Source organism: Grammomys surdaster, unplaced genomic scaffold (assembly GCF_004785775.1).
Source record: "Grammomys surdaster isolate TR1022 unplaced genomic scaffold, NIH_TR_1.0 125349, whole genome shotgun sequence".
NCBI classification, from domain to species: domain Eukaryota; kingdom Metazoa; phylum Chordata; class Mammalia; order Rodentia; family Muridae; genus Grammomys; species Grammomys surdaster.
This window is the reverse complement of record NW_021620222.1, coordinates 728,713-744,933: the sequence shown is the minus strand read 5'-3', so window position 1 is coordinate 744,933 and position 16,221 is coordinate 728,713. Positions and strand designations below refer to the sequence as shown.

Here is a 16,221-nt window from a genome sequence, read left to right as displayed (position 1 = left end):
GACAGCTGGCATAAGTTGTAGGAGAATTCACTGAATTCCTTAGCCAGACCCCATTCAATGGGGGACTCTAGGCAAATGCTTTCCCACTGAGCAAGCCCCCACTGGAAGGGATTCTAGGCAGATGTTCTACCTCTGAGTCACACCCAAGGCTCTCACTGTGGGGGCTCTAGGCAAGGACTCTCGCTAAGCCACACCCCTAGCTCTTCATTTGGTGATTCTAGGCAGGCAGTCTACTGATGACCTGTCGCCCAGCCTTAATGAATCCTTAATGTACGTACACAAGTGGAAAACCAGCGAAGGACCACCAGTGTATGACAGAATGGCACAGGACAGGACAGATACATAACACACAGGTCAGTTCTACCCACTCTGCCCCACTGGATACGACAGGGGACCGTTTCCTGTTCCTTAAAGTAGTGCAGATTTGATGTTTATTAAATACTTTTCTCGTTGTTGTGACAAAATTTCTGGCACGAGCAATGTAGGAAGCAAGGGTTTTATTTCGGTTGAACATCCTAATCTGAAGAACTGAAATTCAAATCACTCTAAATTCTGAAGCGTTTAACTTTTAATAACATTTTATTCATCTCAGTGTGATGTTCCAGCACTGGAAGGTGGAGGCAAGGGGATCAGGAGTTCAAGGTCATCCTTGGCTACATACCGAGTTCAAGGCTAGCCTGCACTACATAGCTCCCTCCTCAAATGTGTCAGGTTCTGATGCATTTTGGATTCCATACTTTTTTGATTAGGGGAGCTTACCCTGTCATAGTGTTTGGATTCGTCTATTGACTCTGTGAGGACCCCTCTGAGTGTCTGAATGAGAATGGCTCCTGCTTGTCGTATATTTAAATGCTGGGTCTCAAGTTGGTTTGGGAACCTATTTGGGAAGGGTTAGTAGGTGTGGCCATCTTGGAGGGGGTGTGTCACTTGAGGTTTCCGCAGCCTACCACATTCCCACTTAGCATGTGTATGTTCTCTTTCTTTACCTGTGCCTGTGAATGAGATGTGAGCCCCCTACTGCTGCAGTGCCTGCCTGCCTACTCATGCTTCCCACCATGATGGTCATGGCCTCTAAGCCTCTAGAACTGAAGCCCCCATAATCTCTTCCTTCTGTAAGCTTGGTCATGGTGTTTTGTAACAGCGATTGAAAAGCGACTAAGACATCACCCTTTATTGAGTGCACTAGACAAACGGAAGTACAGTCTTCACATAGTTCTGCTTTGCTGTGAGAAGCAGAAGGACCCTGGTGGGACTCTGCAAGGTAAAAGAGGGCGTGTCTTCCTTGCCCCTCTTCCTAGAGACTTCTTAACCATGCATGCTTCCGTTTCTTGCTCTGTAAGGTAGATGTGTTGACCCTACCAAGTCCTGGGGATCGCTGGATTGACTGGGTCTCGGACTGAAGTCCTAGGGATTGCTGGGTGACCAGGTCTCAGACTGAAGTCCCAGGGATCGCTGGGTGACCAGGTCTCAGACTGAAGTCCCAGGGATCGCTGGGTGACCAGGTCTCAGACTGAAGTCCCGGGGATTGCTGGGTGACCAGGTCTCAGACTGAAGTCCCGGGGATTGCTGGGTGACCAGGTCTCAGACTGAAGTCCCGGGGATTGCTGGGTGACCAGGTCTCAGACTGAAGTCTCAGTTGCTCCCTTCATCTGTAAGAATGAGAGACATCACACAACTGTCTGCCTGACTCTCTCTTCTTTGTACATTCTGTCATCTCCTCTCCAGAACCAACCACATGCTGTTGACTAAATTATAACTATTCCCTTGGGGGCTTAGTCAGTCTTTGATCAAAAAAAAAAAAAGTCCAGAAGAGCCTAAGGTGACCAAGCCTAGATGGGGACAGAAGTATCTTCCTCTATAGGATATCTAGCCTTGTTTTTTTTTTTTTTTTTTTTTGGTTTTTCGAGACAAGGTTTCTCTGTATAGCCCTGGCTGTCCTGGAACTCACTCTGTAGACCAGGCTGGCCTCGAACTCAGAAATCCGCCTGCCTCTGCCTCCCAAGTGCTGGGATTAAAGGCGTGCGCCACCAACGCCCGGCTTCTAGCCTTGTTTTAACCCTACTGAATAAATCTGTGTCTTGGTCTGGATGGTCACCAGTCCATCTTGACTATGTGTTCCCACAGTACTCAGTGCAGAGTGCACTCTGGGTACACGGGGAAATGTTTGATAAATGAGAAAGATAAGGAAGGGAGGGAAGAGTGAGAAATGACAAAAGAAAGCCAGCCATGTGGCTCAGTCAGAAGAGTGCTTGCCTGGCATCCATCCCAGCACCACATAAACCAGGCATAGAGATTCATGCTTGTAATCTCTGCACAAGCAGGAAAATTAAGAGTTCAAGGTCATCCTTGGCTACATATAAAGTTGGAGGACAGCCTAAGCTATGTGAAACCCTGACTCAAAGAGAGGAGGGTCAGCTGAAAAGAGGTCCATATATACTCCAAAATGCATGGAACCTACAAAGCAACCAAAGTAATGTGAAGAGTAAGAAAAAAAAATAACGTCTGGTTGTAATGGGGTGAGATGGGATGGGAGTGTGTGAACCAAGAGCATGAGAGAGATACAAAGAGTGAGTAGAGTTAAGAGAGCCCAGCCACAGAAGAATAACTGTGGCCAGTAATTTGGTCTTGTATTCATGGCTGTTCTCTTTTTATAAAGTCTCACCACATACAGGGAAGGTAGCTGGTTGATTCATTCTCATTGCCTCTGCCTGCCCCACAGCTGCTTTCTCCAGAGCACCCTGAACCCCCCAGTTCCCATATTTGAACTTCTGGTAAACCCCTTTCTGCATGACTTCTGGATGAATCCAAGGCCTTGCTTCCCCTATACCTGCCCTTGAGCCACAGGCAAGGACCAGGCCACCCACCCTGGAAGAGACTACATGGATGTTAGGACAAGAGGAGGGGGATGGGAGGAAGAGGAAGAAATAAAAAAGGGAAAGGGAACAGGAGGAAGAGATGGAGAAGGAGGAGGAGGAAGAGGAGAAACATGGAGAAAAAGAGCAGGAGTAAGGGATGAATGTGGAAAGAGGAAAGGAAAAGAAAGAGGGGGAGGGGAAAGAGGAGGAGAGAGAGGAGGAGGAGGGGAAGAGGAAGAGAGAGGAGGGAAAGAAAAGGAGGGGAAGGTGAGAAAAAAGGAGGCATGGAAAAGGACAGAGAGAGGAAGAAGAGGAAGTGGGAGGAAAGGGGGAAGGCCTGGAGAGTGGCAGGTTTGCCTAGCCACAGAGAGAGCTAGGCTGTAAGCTTCTGGCTCTGGAGTCTGAGGTGGAGATGGTGTCTTGCTCCTCTGCAGGTCTGTCAGGCTAGAGGAGTCTGGCATGCACCATGGTCCACCTGCATTCCCATGTGGACTCTCTTCTGTCTCTCTCTAGGGTCTTGGGCTGTAGAAGAAACAGAGGCTGCCTTTCCTTGGTGTTGGAAAGTCCAGCTCCTGTTCTGAGTATCCCACTCCAGGGGGTGGACTGGCTTCTTTAATCCTAGTTAAAAGGTGTTGCTCATAAAAATGTATTAATTTTTATCATTGATTTGATTGATGGATTGATTGAGACAGGGTCTAAGTAGCCCAAGCTGGCCTCCAACTCACCATGTAGCTTGAAATCCTGACCCGTTTGCCTCTGTCTTCTCAGTGCTGGAATGAAGGTGGTGCTAGCCACACCCCATTTGTAGGATACTAGGATCAAACCTGCCAGAGTTTCATGTGCTAGACAAGTACTCTACCAATGGAGCCAGCCCCTCAGCTCCTTCATCCTAATTTCTTTGCTGAAATCCAAGCCCTTACTACCTTAGAATACAATCACATTTGGAGACAATGCTTTACTGAAGTAATCAAGTTCATGTGGGTGGATTAAATTCCAATATGGACTATGACAAGAAATTAGAGTTGAAATGGGAAGGAACAACTATCTTCTTACCTACTAGGAGGCTGAAGCAGGAGGATCTCAGAGTTCAAGGTTACTTAGTTACTTCAAGGTTGACTTAGTAAGACCCTGTCTCAAAAAAAAAAAAAAAAGTGAAGGAAAGTTGAGAAAATAGAAATGTGGAAGAGTGCTCTTTTACAATCCCCAGTGAGGGGCTGGGGCCTAGGGAATACTCAAGTCAAAGAGCCTTTTGCTAGGCATTCCCAGTGAGGGAATGGGCTAGTGAGGGCTCTTGAGGAGCTCCACTCTCAGAAGGTATCAGAATGAACAAGGCTCTGCATCCTCAACCTGGAGCTACAGAAAACAAACAAAAAGATCAAATTTAAGGGGAGGGGAGGATGATGCAAATGCACCCAGAGATGGTCCTGGGAGGACACAGAAAGGAGACCTACATCTCCAGTTAAAGGAAAGAGTCCCTAGGAGAAGCCAGCCATCAGGACACCCCTATTGTGGTCTCGAACCTCCCGAATTAAAGGGGGAAATATCTGTGGTTTGAAGGCACTCATCCTATTGCAACCCCAGCTGACTTACAAAGCATTTCCTCTTAAAGGTCTCCACTGTGGGGCAGTGCTAGGCCTGAAGCTCCACAAGGTCCTTGCCATGGTCACCGCAGTGCTCTGCTGTCCCATGGGACCTCGGTGTGAAGAATGTACAAACCCAGAACCACTTCTAGTTAAGACGCTGCCCCTCCATTCTGTTCAAGCTGGGACAGAGCTGAGCAAAAGAATAGGGCTGCAATTGCTGTTCCCAAGGAGTGAGCACCTTCTGGTGGTTTTTGCCTAGGAAGGCTGAGAGGACTTGGGTTGAGTCCCTTCTACCAGCCAGCTTTCCTTACCCTGAGCCAAGGCTAGTGAATCTGTAGCTTCAGACTTCAGCTGGGATGGCTCCTCCCAAAACTGGTTTCTTGAGAACTGGGGCTTCTTTGTTCTTGAAAGTTTGATTTTCCGCCCACCAATTAAGTATCTTCATTCTAAGACAAAGAACTTTGTGGTAAATGCTGTGTTCAGCCCCACCCCACTTCAGTGCTGGACACGCTGAGTCCTTTCCATCACTGCTCTTCCCCAAACCAGCCCTGGGCTGCCTTTGGAACACGAGGCTCTCTCCCCAAGCTGGGTCTGTGAACGGCCCACTCATCAAAAGGAAATCAAACATAGCTTGCCGTGGACTCTCCCCAGTCTCTTTACTGGCCTCCTGGTCTCTAGGCTATCACCTTCCAAACCCTAGAAACTGCTGTTTCTCTTTTGGTCACTGCCCTCCTGAGGTTCCCCATTAACTACAGGACAAAGTCCTAGCCCTTTGTGACCCCCATGGAAGTTCCTTCATTCTGCTTCTCTTGCAACCCTGTAATCATATTCTCTCTCTCTCTTTCGATATATATATATATATATATATATATATATATATATACACATATATATGCATGTACACACACATACATATTTCTTCCTTTTCTTAAACATTTTTGGCACATGTATGTACAAGGAACTCTCGGGGTTTTGTGTGTGTGTGTTCTGTTCAATGGACATAGCAGAGATTACATAACTAGTCACCTGCTTGTGGAGACTACATAGCTAGCCGTAGGCTCTGTCATATAATACACCTCCGTCACCCCAACAACCAGAGCCAGATTTTTATAGTTGTTCCTTAGTCTCTATCCCTTTCCAGATGAAAAGCCTTCTTTGGCTTCTGTGTGAATTGAGAGAGTAAGATCCAAATTTTCACTTCCTGTCTGAGAACCATACTTCTATTAAAAATGACTGAAAATGGTTTCAAAAGCATTGCCAGAGACCAGGAAGAAGCTGAGTCAAAGGAGACCTTGGCAACACAATGAATTTCATAAAATTGCACTTCCTTAATTTAGTGTGTGTGTGTGTGTGTGTGTGTGTCTGTGTGTCTGTGTGTGTAGGGGCATGTGTAAACATGAGTGTGGAGGCCAGAGGACAACCAGCAGGAGTTGATTATTTTTTCCACCATGTAAGCCCTGGGGGATCACATTCAGGCCCTCAGAGTCGGAGGGAAAGCACTTTTATTCCGAGCCATCTTCCCAGCCCCATCTTGAATGAATTTGACTTAAGGAAGTGTGTATCATGACTGCATTCAACAAATGAGAAATCCCCATTTCACTTAAGTCCATGTAGAAATTTTTTTAACAACAAAAAAAATGCTACAAGGAAAATAAATTGGCGTTATGTATGGTATATTTTATGATCCTATTTAATTTAAGCTAGAAAAAGTATCAGTTGGTCCTGTAGTGCAGGCCTGTTATACCAGCTACTTTGAAGGTGAGAAAGTCCAAGACCAGTGTACTGAGGCTCTGTCTTAAAATTAAAATATAAAGAGGCCCAGGGATGTAGCTCAGTGGTAGAGCTCCTGCCTAGAATCCCCCAGTGAGGCATGATTCAATGGTGGGACAATTGTCTAGTATGTTCAAAAGGCTTACATTCAACCTTTGGTATTGAAGAAGAGTGTGTGGAATTTATTAGAAAGCATCGATATTCTTAATAGGTTCAAAATCATAATGGATATCAGAAATGTTTCAGTCAAGTGATAACAGTTCGTAATCACATGTGTGTGATGCAGTTAAATTTATGCTTAATGAGAAATCCATAACCTTAAATGCAAACAAAGAATGGCTAGACCTTAATGAGGAGTCCATCTCAACAGAAACTAAACAGGAAGAAAATGCATGTCATAAGTCAATGAAAGACCAGTGAGTGTGAGCCTGCAATCAAGACTGACCCAATGGCAGAAGGAAAAAATCAACTCCTGAAAGTTCTCCTCTGATCTCTACTTGTAAACTGTGAACAACACATTCATTTGTGCACACACATACATTCACATACATGCACACAAACACACATTCACACACATGCACATGCACACACACTCAAAAGAATAAATGTAGTTTTAAAAATGTAGTTGACTATTAGTCAACACGGCAGGCTTTAGGGAGGGTTTGGTGTTGAATTCGAACTCTGATACTCACACCAGCACAACGAGGAAGAAGAGGAATAAAGTAGATGCTATGGTCCCATACACAATGCCCTGGATCAGTCCTCTCAGGAACACACTGGAAATAGAGCTTTTATCTGAAAGGAAAGGAACAAGAACATCGTCATCCCGAGGCTTCAAACTTTGTCGCTCTTCCTTCTGCTCTGTGTTTGTTCTCATCCTGGTCCTCCAGAGTTGGCCTTCCACCCCAATCACACCAGACCGATCTCCATGCACCTGGTATCAAGAAGATTCTGGAAGCATGGACTCCATATTGGTTTTTCCCCTCACAGCGAAGTCTCCTGATGATTTCTGGCTCCCACATGAGGTGGATGGTGCTGTTGGTCCAGGGTTCTAGTGTGGTGGAGGTCATGTGTAGGATGGCATCGATGCTCTTCACACTCACAGGGGTTCCTCCCACCCACCACTGCACCGAAGGTGTGGGGATCCCATAGAAGGAACAGCTACATGTGAGTGTCCTCTTCAGCAAACAGGAGTACTTGAGCAGCCTGGCTGGTGCTGTGGGGAAGAAGGGGCGGAGGTCAGAGAGACATCCACACTTTTCTTTACTTCCTCCAAAGTCCAAATTTATTTATAATTATGTGTGTCTGTGTATGTGCATGTGAGTACAGTGCCCACGGAGACCAGAAGAGGGCACTAGATTCCCTAGAGCTAGATTTACAGGTTTAGGCTACTCAACATGGGTGCTAGGGGGAACTGAACTCAGTTCTTCTGCAACAGAGATGTGGTAGTTTGAATGAGAATGTGCCCCAGAGGCTCCTGTAGTTGAACACTCGGTCCCCCAGTTGATGGTGCTGTTTGAGGAGGCGTAGGCGGTATGGCCTTGATGGAAGTAAATCACTGGAGGTGGGATTTGAGAGTTAAAAATCTTAGGCCATTTCCTCCGCGCTCTGCTTCCTGCTTATGGTAAAGGATGTGACCTCTCAGCACTATGCTCCAGCTCCTAGGTCTGCCATGATGACTCTAGCCCTTTGGAACCATAATGAACACTTTCTTTCAAAGGTTTCCTTGATCATGATGTTTTATCACAGCAAAGAAAAGTTACTACAGAAAAGCAACAAATGCATGCAATGAGCTCTCTCAGCTTTTTAAGGCATCTCTATAACACCCAACCTTAAAAGATTTCGAGACTGTGAGACCCAGAAGGGTTCTCCTTCATTTTTGGCACTTGCATTCCACACCAAACACAGACTTCACTCTTCCTTATGATCTCTCAGCCCTACAGGGTCAAAATATGGCCGCTCTCCTTCAGGATCCAAGTCTTTCTCTGGAGCCCAACATTTTTCCCAGATTCTAAATCCTAATAGTACCCACAGCACTCACAGACCAGTTGTAGCTTGACCACTTTACTGCTGGACAGGTTATCTAGGGATAGCTTTAAGTGGCATCTGAGAGTGGTGTCCTGGTCCTCAGGTTTTGCGTCAGTGGGCAGCACTTTAGAGGGGTAGATGGAGACGGTCGTGTTGGAAGACGTGCTGGGTCCTTTCCTGGAGAGAAAAAGAGCTTTGGGTTCTTGGCAGGTGCAGGTCAAAGCCACAGGCTCTCCAGCCACAGTACTTTCTGGGATGTGAAGCTCTGGGGTTTGGGTCAGATCTGGAGGAGAAGGAAAAAAGTTATGCTTAGATTTGTGTTCTATGGGCATGTCACTGCGTGGCATTTCTGAGTGGAACCCCTGAACTTCTTCCAATGGTCCCACAGAACCTGGGATTGCCATGTTTACATGATTTCTTGCCAAGTTCTGCTTTCTATCAGGAAACCCACTCCACCTTACTGCCAGGCACATGAACAAGATAAGGGAGGTTACACAAGCTTGATCCTGAAGGTTGGATTTTAAAAAATATTTAAATTACATTATTTGGGACTAGTCATATGGTTGAGCAGACAAAGGCAGTTGCCATCAGCTCCAACAACCCACGTTCATCCCCAGGACTCATTGTGGAAGAAAGAAAAGATGCTCACAAGTTGTGACTTCCATACACTGGCATACACATACACACACGCACTGTATTGGTTTGTTTTCTATTCCTGTGATAAAGACATGGCCAAAAGCTACTAGGAAAGGAAAGATCTATTTCATCTTACGCTTCCATGTCACAGTCCATCATTGAGGGAAATCAAGACAGGAAAACAAGGCAGGAACCTGGTGGAAGGAACTGAAGCAGAAACCATAGAAGAACTCTGTTTATTGGCTTTCTCAGTCTGCATTTTTATACAACCTGGGGTGGTACCACCCACAGTGGGCTGGGCCATCCTGCACTAGTTATTAATCAAGAGAATGCCTTACAGACCTACATACAGATGTTAGTCCTAGCCTTCTGCCTTGCTCAAGATGGTCTCTTGTTCTTTGCTGTGAATTCCAGGCTAGCTGATCCTCAGCTTCCCAGGATCCGGCTGCCTCTGCTTTCCATCCTACCACAGGAACCCTGAGATTACAGATGTATGTTACCATGCTTTGTTCCATGTGGGTAAGCCTGGAACTCACTCTGTAGCCCAGGCTAACTCCTGGCATTTCTATTACCACTGCTCCAATGTGCTGAGATTACAAGCACAAGCCACTACTTCTGCTTCTGTCATTGAAATTTCTATTTAGAGAGATGGCAACTGTACTTAAAGCATTATATTATTTTACAAACTAAATAGCCAAGGTTTTGTAATTTTTACATTAGTTAGTTAATTTATGTGTAGCCAGGCATGCATGTGGAAGTCAGAAGACATCTTGCAGGAGTCTGTTCTTTTTTTCCCATCATGTAGGTCCCAAGGATGAAACTTGGGTCATTGAGCTTAGTGGCAAGTGCATTTATCCACTGACCTTTCTCACCAGTTCTGGCTGTTTTGTTGTTGGTTTTTTTTTTTAACATTTACTTCATTTGTGTGTGTGTGTCCCAAGGTTTTATAAAGCCCAGTACCTGATGAAGTAACTTGACCACCAGCACTTCCTCTAGATTTCCTACTTCCCAAACCACTGAGTGTGTGAGCCCGAACATCACATGACATGGAGTGTCCAATCTCTTCCCCTATGACAGTACCTTTCAGAGCTCCTAGACCCACATAGAGTGAGTCAGTCATGTGTTTTCTTCTGAGCACACTGTGGGTCAGCAGGATACAGTATTCCAGCTCCTTTGTGGAAAGATCACCCATGGGGACACTGGGCTGGCTGGCACCAACATGGAAGCTGATATTTTCATTAAACCTATAGCTCACAATCATGGGCTTTCTGAGAGGTGCCTTGGAAAATTCAATCACACAAGGAACTGTACTGCATAGACCATCTTCCATTGCTGTCTTCTTGATATCAACCAAAACTGGAGGAAGAAATCCTGTGGGGAGAGATCTAAAATAGAAACAAGTCCCACCTCAAGTTTTCAGATTCCTGTCTGTCAATCAAAGGGTCACAACATAGTCATTCAGGACAGGTTCTGAATTTGCTCTAGGAAGTCACCTCAGAGGCCCAGAAAAGTCCTTCTTGGTAAGAGGGTCTTTATTAATATGCATCATTGGGTCACATCCAATAGTCTAGGAATCATGTGATTGATGGCAGAGTCCTTGGTGTATGTAGTATTGTTTGCTTACAGTCTCTCCAGCTGCCGCTTTCCTCAATCAAGTCATACTTGCCTGAAATTCCCTCTGGACAGACAGTTGATATGATTACAGTTTTGTTAATGCAACACAAGCCTAGGCATATCTGGGAAGAGGGAATCTCAATTGAAGAATTGCCTCTTGTCAAACTCGCCTCTGGGTAGGTCTGTGAGGGGGCGTTCTTTTCTTGATTCCTGATTCACATGGGGGGCAGTGATCTAGCCATGCCTAAGCAGGTGGGCCATGGAAAACAAACCAGTAAGCAGCATTCCTCCATGGTCTCTGCTTCAGTTCCTGCCTCCAATTCCCTTCCCTTGAAAGCTTAAAGAAACCCTTTCTTCCCCAAGTTGATTTTTTGGTCAGTGTTTAACCACAGCAACAGAAACTATACACAACTGCTGTGGCCTCACAGCCTCTCAGGCCCTCAGCAGCTGCAAACCCAGCTCTCTCTGATACCCTAGCCAACTCTGATGGTTACTTTTTCACTGCCTCTATCCATTCATTTGCTCATTCACAGTGTATGCGTGCGTAAGTGTATACTTGTGAAGATCAGAGGAAGTCAGTTCTCTCCTTCCACCATGTGGGTTCCAGAGAGCAAACTCAGATCAGAAAGCATGGAGCAATCATCTAAATCTGTTGAGCCCTCCCCTGGCCTGAATTATAACACTATCTTTACCCAATGCCTGCCTGTCTTGCGACTCCTGGCTCATAGACTAGGCCACATGCTGTAGAATTTACCCTCTCCCTTAGCCTGTAAGAACAAAAGTCTCTCTCAGTCTTATAGAATTTAAGGGCATTTCCATTCAGGAGCCCATCGCATTACCTGTGATGTCTGTCATTCTCCTAATGAAGCTCTTTGAGTGTGTGTGTGTGTGTGTGTGTGTGTGTTGGGTGGTAATCCATCTCACCTTTCTTGCTGCAGAGCCTATAGCATTGCTATTATTTAATTTATTATACTATTTTATTTATTATAATAAGTATCATTTTGATCTCTGGAAGAATCGAATGCTAAGGTCTGTCACAACTGCATGACCAGACTCCCCATGAAAACCTTGCACTCAAGGCTTGGTGGGCTCCCTAACTGGGGGGCCTGAACTTAAACTCTGTGCACTGCTGCTGAGAGAACCGTGCTGTCCGGACAGCTTCCCTAGGAGAGGCCAACTGGGTGCTCCTGCCTAGTCGTCTGGCAACTTCCCCATCATCTCTTCCCTTGCTGATCTTAATCTATGACATGTTGATATAGCTGGTCATCACCATAAAGACAATGGTTTCACTGAAGTCTTTCTTTGGGACAAAGTCTCTAGCCTAGATTGGCCTCAAACTGACTATATAGCTGGGATTATTTGAATTTATCATGTTCCTGTTCCTACTCCTTAGGTCCTGAAATGATGGTACGCACCACTACACACAACTTTACACAATTCAGGGAACCAAACCTGGGGCCTCGAGCGTGCTAGACAAATACCTTACAGGTGTGGGTTTGATTCCCAGCACCACACCAAGTAGCTCACAATCCTCTGTGACTCCAGCTCCAGGACACTGGACACTTCTGGTCTCTGTGAGCACCCAAACATATGGGCATAACTCCACACAGAGACACATACATACATACATACATACATATAATTAAAAATAATAAATCTTGAAAAAAGCAACTTTTTTATTAAAAGAGAGAGACTAAGTGTCCTGCTGGAGATGGACTTCTATACCATCCTCCCATCTCTGGACCAAGGCTCAGGGAACACTGTGGAAGAAGGGGCAGAAAGAATGGAGGATGGAGATGGAGGCAAGAGCGGTGACTGCTGTCTTCTAGATATGATGTGGCTCTTGCAGTCATGAGCTCATACCAAGTGTAGTCACCTGTACAAGATCAAGCCAGCTAAACACGGCACCACAAATGGAGGAGGAGCTACTGACAGCAGTGGGAGGAGTCATTTCTCTTTGGGAGGTGGCTACTGGTGGGCTGCTCATGTTGCACTGGATAGCGCCTACCCCATGACCTCTGCACAACAAGAACTGGACTCAGTGACTTAAAATAAATACACAGGCAGACTTGAAGTTTGGAGAACGCATTGGGAATGTTCTGGAGGGGCTCTGGAGCCCGTAGGGACTCGAGTGGATCAAGCTACATTGTATACATGTATGAAATATTCACACAGAATGAATAAAAATAGTATTTTTTTAAAAAAGAATTCAATGGAATAGGGCCTGAAGAGGTGGCTCATTTGGTAAGGTGATGACTGCAAACCACCCAGAAAGTCTCCTGGAGAAGTTACACAGCTACAGAGCCATGTGGTCCTCTGTAATAACACTGTGGACTGTAACTTAGCTGTGGTTCATAGCAAACAATTATTCCTTCATCTTCCCTTTCCACTGCCTCAGATGGTGATCTCACGACGTGTGTTACTTACCCAAATACAGCAGAAGAAAGTATGTGAGCCCCCACAGCATCTCAGGGACAAGAGAAAACAAGGATGGCTCCTGCTGCTGACTCTGGCCTCCTACAGAATGCCCTGTAGGGTGTGATTTGTGGCAGGTGAGAACAAGAGTAGTCAAAGAGGCAGGTAGTGGGGAAAAAATAACATTGTTACTTAATGGAGTCCTTTGTCTCTTCAATCCATGTAAGACCTCTTTATCTTGTGAGCTGGATTCCTCTTGGCAACAGATACTGGGAGCTTTGAGGTCAGGCATCTTCCTCATGACTCCCTGAGAGCCTAACATATTTGCTCTCTTTAGTCTAACCATCTTCTCTGTCTTCTTCCTCCTTCAAGATCTGGTGCATTGGATTCTATTTAGCCCACAAGGCAGTCTCAAAGTTTGTGATAAGGTTTAAGACTGTTGGGGGACCAGGCACGGTTGTTATGAAGTCATCTGAGTCTATACTCACATCTGTCCCCTAATTGACACATGCGTGTACACACACAGTCACCCTCTACACACATACCCGCACTAAAAATAAAGAAAATAGGGTAAAAAAGTAAATACTTGTGTGTGTGTGTGTTCCCTGGAGCTGTAGTTAGAGGTGGTGGTGAGCCCTCTGGAATGGGTACTGGAAAACCATCTCAGATCCTCTGCAAGAGCAATCCTTACTCATAGCCACTGAGTTATTTCTCTAGCTCTTAGTTTTGACTTTTTCAGACAGGGTCTCATGTAGAACAGGCTGCTCTCAGATTCCCTACATAACTGGGCCTGAATCTGAACCTCTGGTCTGCCCGTGCCCATTTCTCAATACTGAGATGACATGTCTGGCTTACCAGTTCAAATCAAAGAGTGGAAACTTTCTGTGTTGGTTTCAGCAACTCAGGGGTGAATGGCTTCAGGCCAGTCCTGCCCAGCTTTCCTTTTTCTCACCTGAAAACTGGGAGCTGTTCTCCTGGCTCTCTTTTGTTTGTGAGTCTCGATATGTGGCCGGGACTGACCTAGAATCCCCTCTGTAGTCTTGTCTGGCTTTAACCTCCTGATATCCCTGTTCTTCTCTGGATGCCAGTAGAGACCAGAAAAGGTCATTGGATCCCCTGGAGCTGAAGTTACAGGCAGTTGGGAACTAAACTCCAATCATCAGCGAGAGCCGTAAGTACTCTTAACTGATGAGCTACCTCTCCAGTTCCAACAGCAACTTTTTGTCCCTCCCTCTAAACGATTAATTTCTTCTCCAATTCTACCTCCTGGTTTTGGTTTCCTAGGGCTCCGGGCTCCTCAGCATTCCTTCTCTTGGAATTACAGGGAAGCTTAGCTGAAAGCATTCAGTGAAGGTCTGACTTACAATTATAGATACTGACTGGGGAGTTAGATTCTAGAGGGGCAAACTGGGCCCACCCAATGAACCCACAGGAGGAATGACGTTGCGTAGACTGGGAGGGACTAAGGTTGAGAAACCCTAACTGACCAGCCTAGACACTCGCCTCTTGAGAAGCCCCGCCCACAAGATACCAACGTGTAGGCGCATGCCTATTCAGAACAAATCAGAGTCTGACGGTGCCAAGTGGGAGTCAATGGAGAGCGGGGCAGCCAAGAGACAGCAGATTTTCTTCCTCAGAGCTGGTCCCTTAGCAATCAAATCAGCTCTATAGAGCAGAGCCTCTACTAGTTAAGAGATTTTTTTTCCTTGACCAGATGGTTCTAGACTCTACAAGAGCTTGGGCTAGCCATCTCTTAAAGGACATTTGTACCTCAATACCTCCGCAAAGAAGGTGATGGATGAGTGGAAGGTATTGATTCAGGAACCAATGCCTGGCCGAGTTTGACTCCCACAGCCAATCAGAAGACATTGTGTGTACCCCTTCGTTTTCTACCCTGTCAATAAGTCATCTATAACCATCCAAACAAGACAAATGACTCTCCTCCCATGTCCAAGCCCTCCCTGCTCTCTTTCCATCGTGGCCCCATCACTTTCTCTTTGTTCCTTTTGTTTTGAGAAAGGATTTTACTCAGAAGGTTTACCTACTGCTGGAACTCACTAGGCATCCCAGGATCCCTTAAGCCTGAAGTGCTGGGGTTACAGGCACAAGCCGACACAGGCGGCTATTCCATTGCTCCTTCCGTCTCCTTTTCCTCTTCTTTGCCAAACCTACCAACACTCGCCTCTCCCACCTCATATTCTGGTTCCTTCCTGAGGGACTTCTATTGAGGAAGCAAGCCCAAGTCAGTTTAGAAGGTTCTGTCTTCATCAATATAGCTGCTTCCTTTGAATTCAAATGGTTATGTTAGAGCAAAGGAAGAAAACAACAAGCCCAGGGAGCTCCTGAAACGTACAAGATGTACAAGGCCCTTCCCCCAGTGTGTGTGTATATATGTATGTATATATAAATATATATACATGTATATGATTACTTATATACATACATATATGCATGTATGTGCATATCTATACATCTATACATGTATACATACACATGCACATATATATATCAATATTACAATGGCTGCTATAGAGGAGACTCTACTACTGCCCCAATTGCCTGCTAGCTGTCCAGGGAGCTCCAGGGCCACCCCTGTTATGAGTCATCACTCCTCCTAGAGTGGGCTGTGGGGCTACAACTGCCCTTGGGTCATCCAGGCTCCTCTTGGGAACTCCTTGCTTACACTCACTCCTGTAGCTCAGAGACCTCACTGGTGCACCAAGCTAGATGAGTCTTTCTCTGGTTTGCTACTGGTGCTCTCCTTGGGGTGAAGAGATGGATGTTTCATGTTCAGGTCTCCTCAGGAAACATCACTCAATACCTATCTACACACAGATTTACACCGGTAAGGCTGCACTAGGACTGGAGAGAGAGCTAAGCAGGTAAAGGCACTTGCTGTGAAGCCTGATGACCAGAATTTGAATCCCAGGGTCTACATGATGGAAGGAGAGGGCACTTCCACACGTTGTTCACTGACCACCACATGTTCGCACACAGACAAGATAAATGAGGTGTAATAAAAAAAAATAAAGCCACACCAATATGAACTCACTTTTCCAAATTACTAAGCACAGGAGGAAATAGCCCTCCAAGAATGGAGATAAAGGCTAAACTTGGGGTTTGGAGAGATGACTCAGAAGTTAACAGCATGTGCAGCTCTTGCAGAGGACTCAGGTTCAGTTCCCAGCACCTGCATTGTGAGCACAGGCTCCCTGTAACTACAGCTCGAGTGGACCCAGAGCCCTATTAAGGCTCTCTCGTGCCTGCCTCTCTCTCTCTCTCTCTCTCTCTCTCTCTCTCTCTCTCTCTCTCTCTCTCTC

The 16,221-nt window shown here is 45.8% G+C and overlaps 1 protein-coding gene across 1 annotated transcript; it reads right to left on the bottom strand.

Annotated features, from left to right (window-relative positions):
* Positions 1-4,778: 4,778 nt before the first annotated feature.
* Positions 4,779-12,953, bottom strand: LOC114637544 (sialic acid-binding Ig-like lectin 11). The gene is made up of 6 exons (XM_028785749.1): positions 12,914-12,953; positions 9,953-10,243; positions 8,250-8,519; positions 7,143-7,424; positions 6,901-7,003; positions 4,779-4,884 (listed from the first exon to the last, which is right to left on the bottom strand). Exons 1-6 carry the CDS (start codon positions 12,951-12,953, stop codon positions 4,779-4,781), a joined length of 1,092 nt encoding a protein of 363 aa, XP_028641582.1.
* Between the last annotated feature and the right edge of the window lie 3,268 nt (positions 12,954-16,221).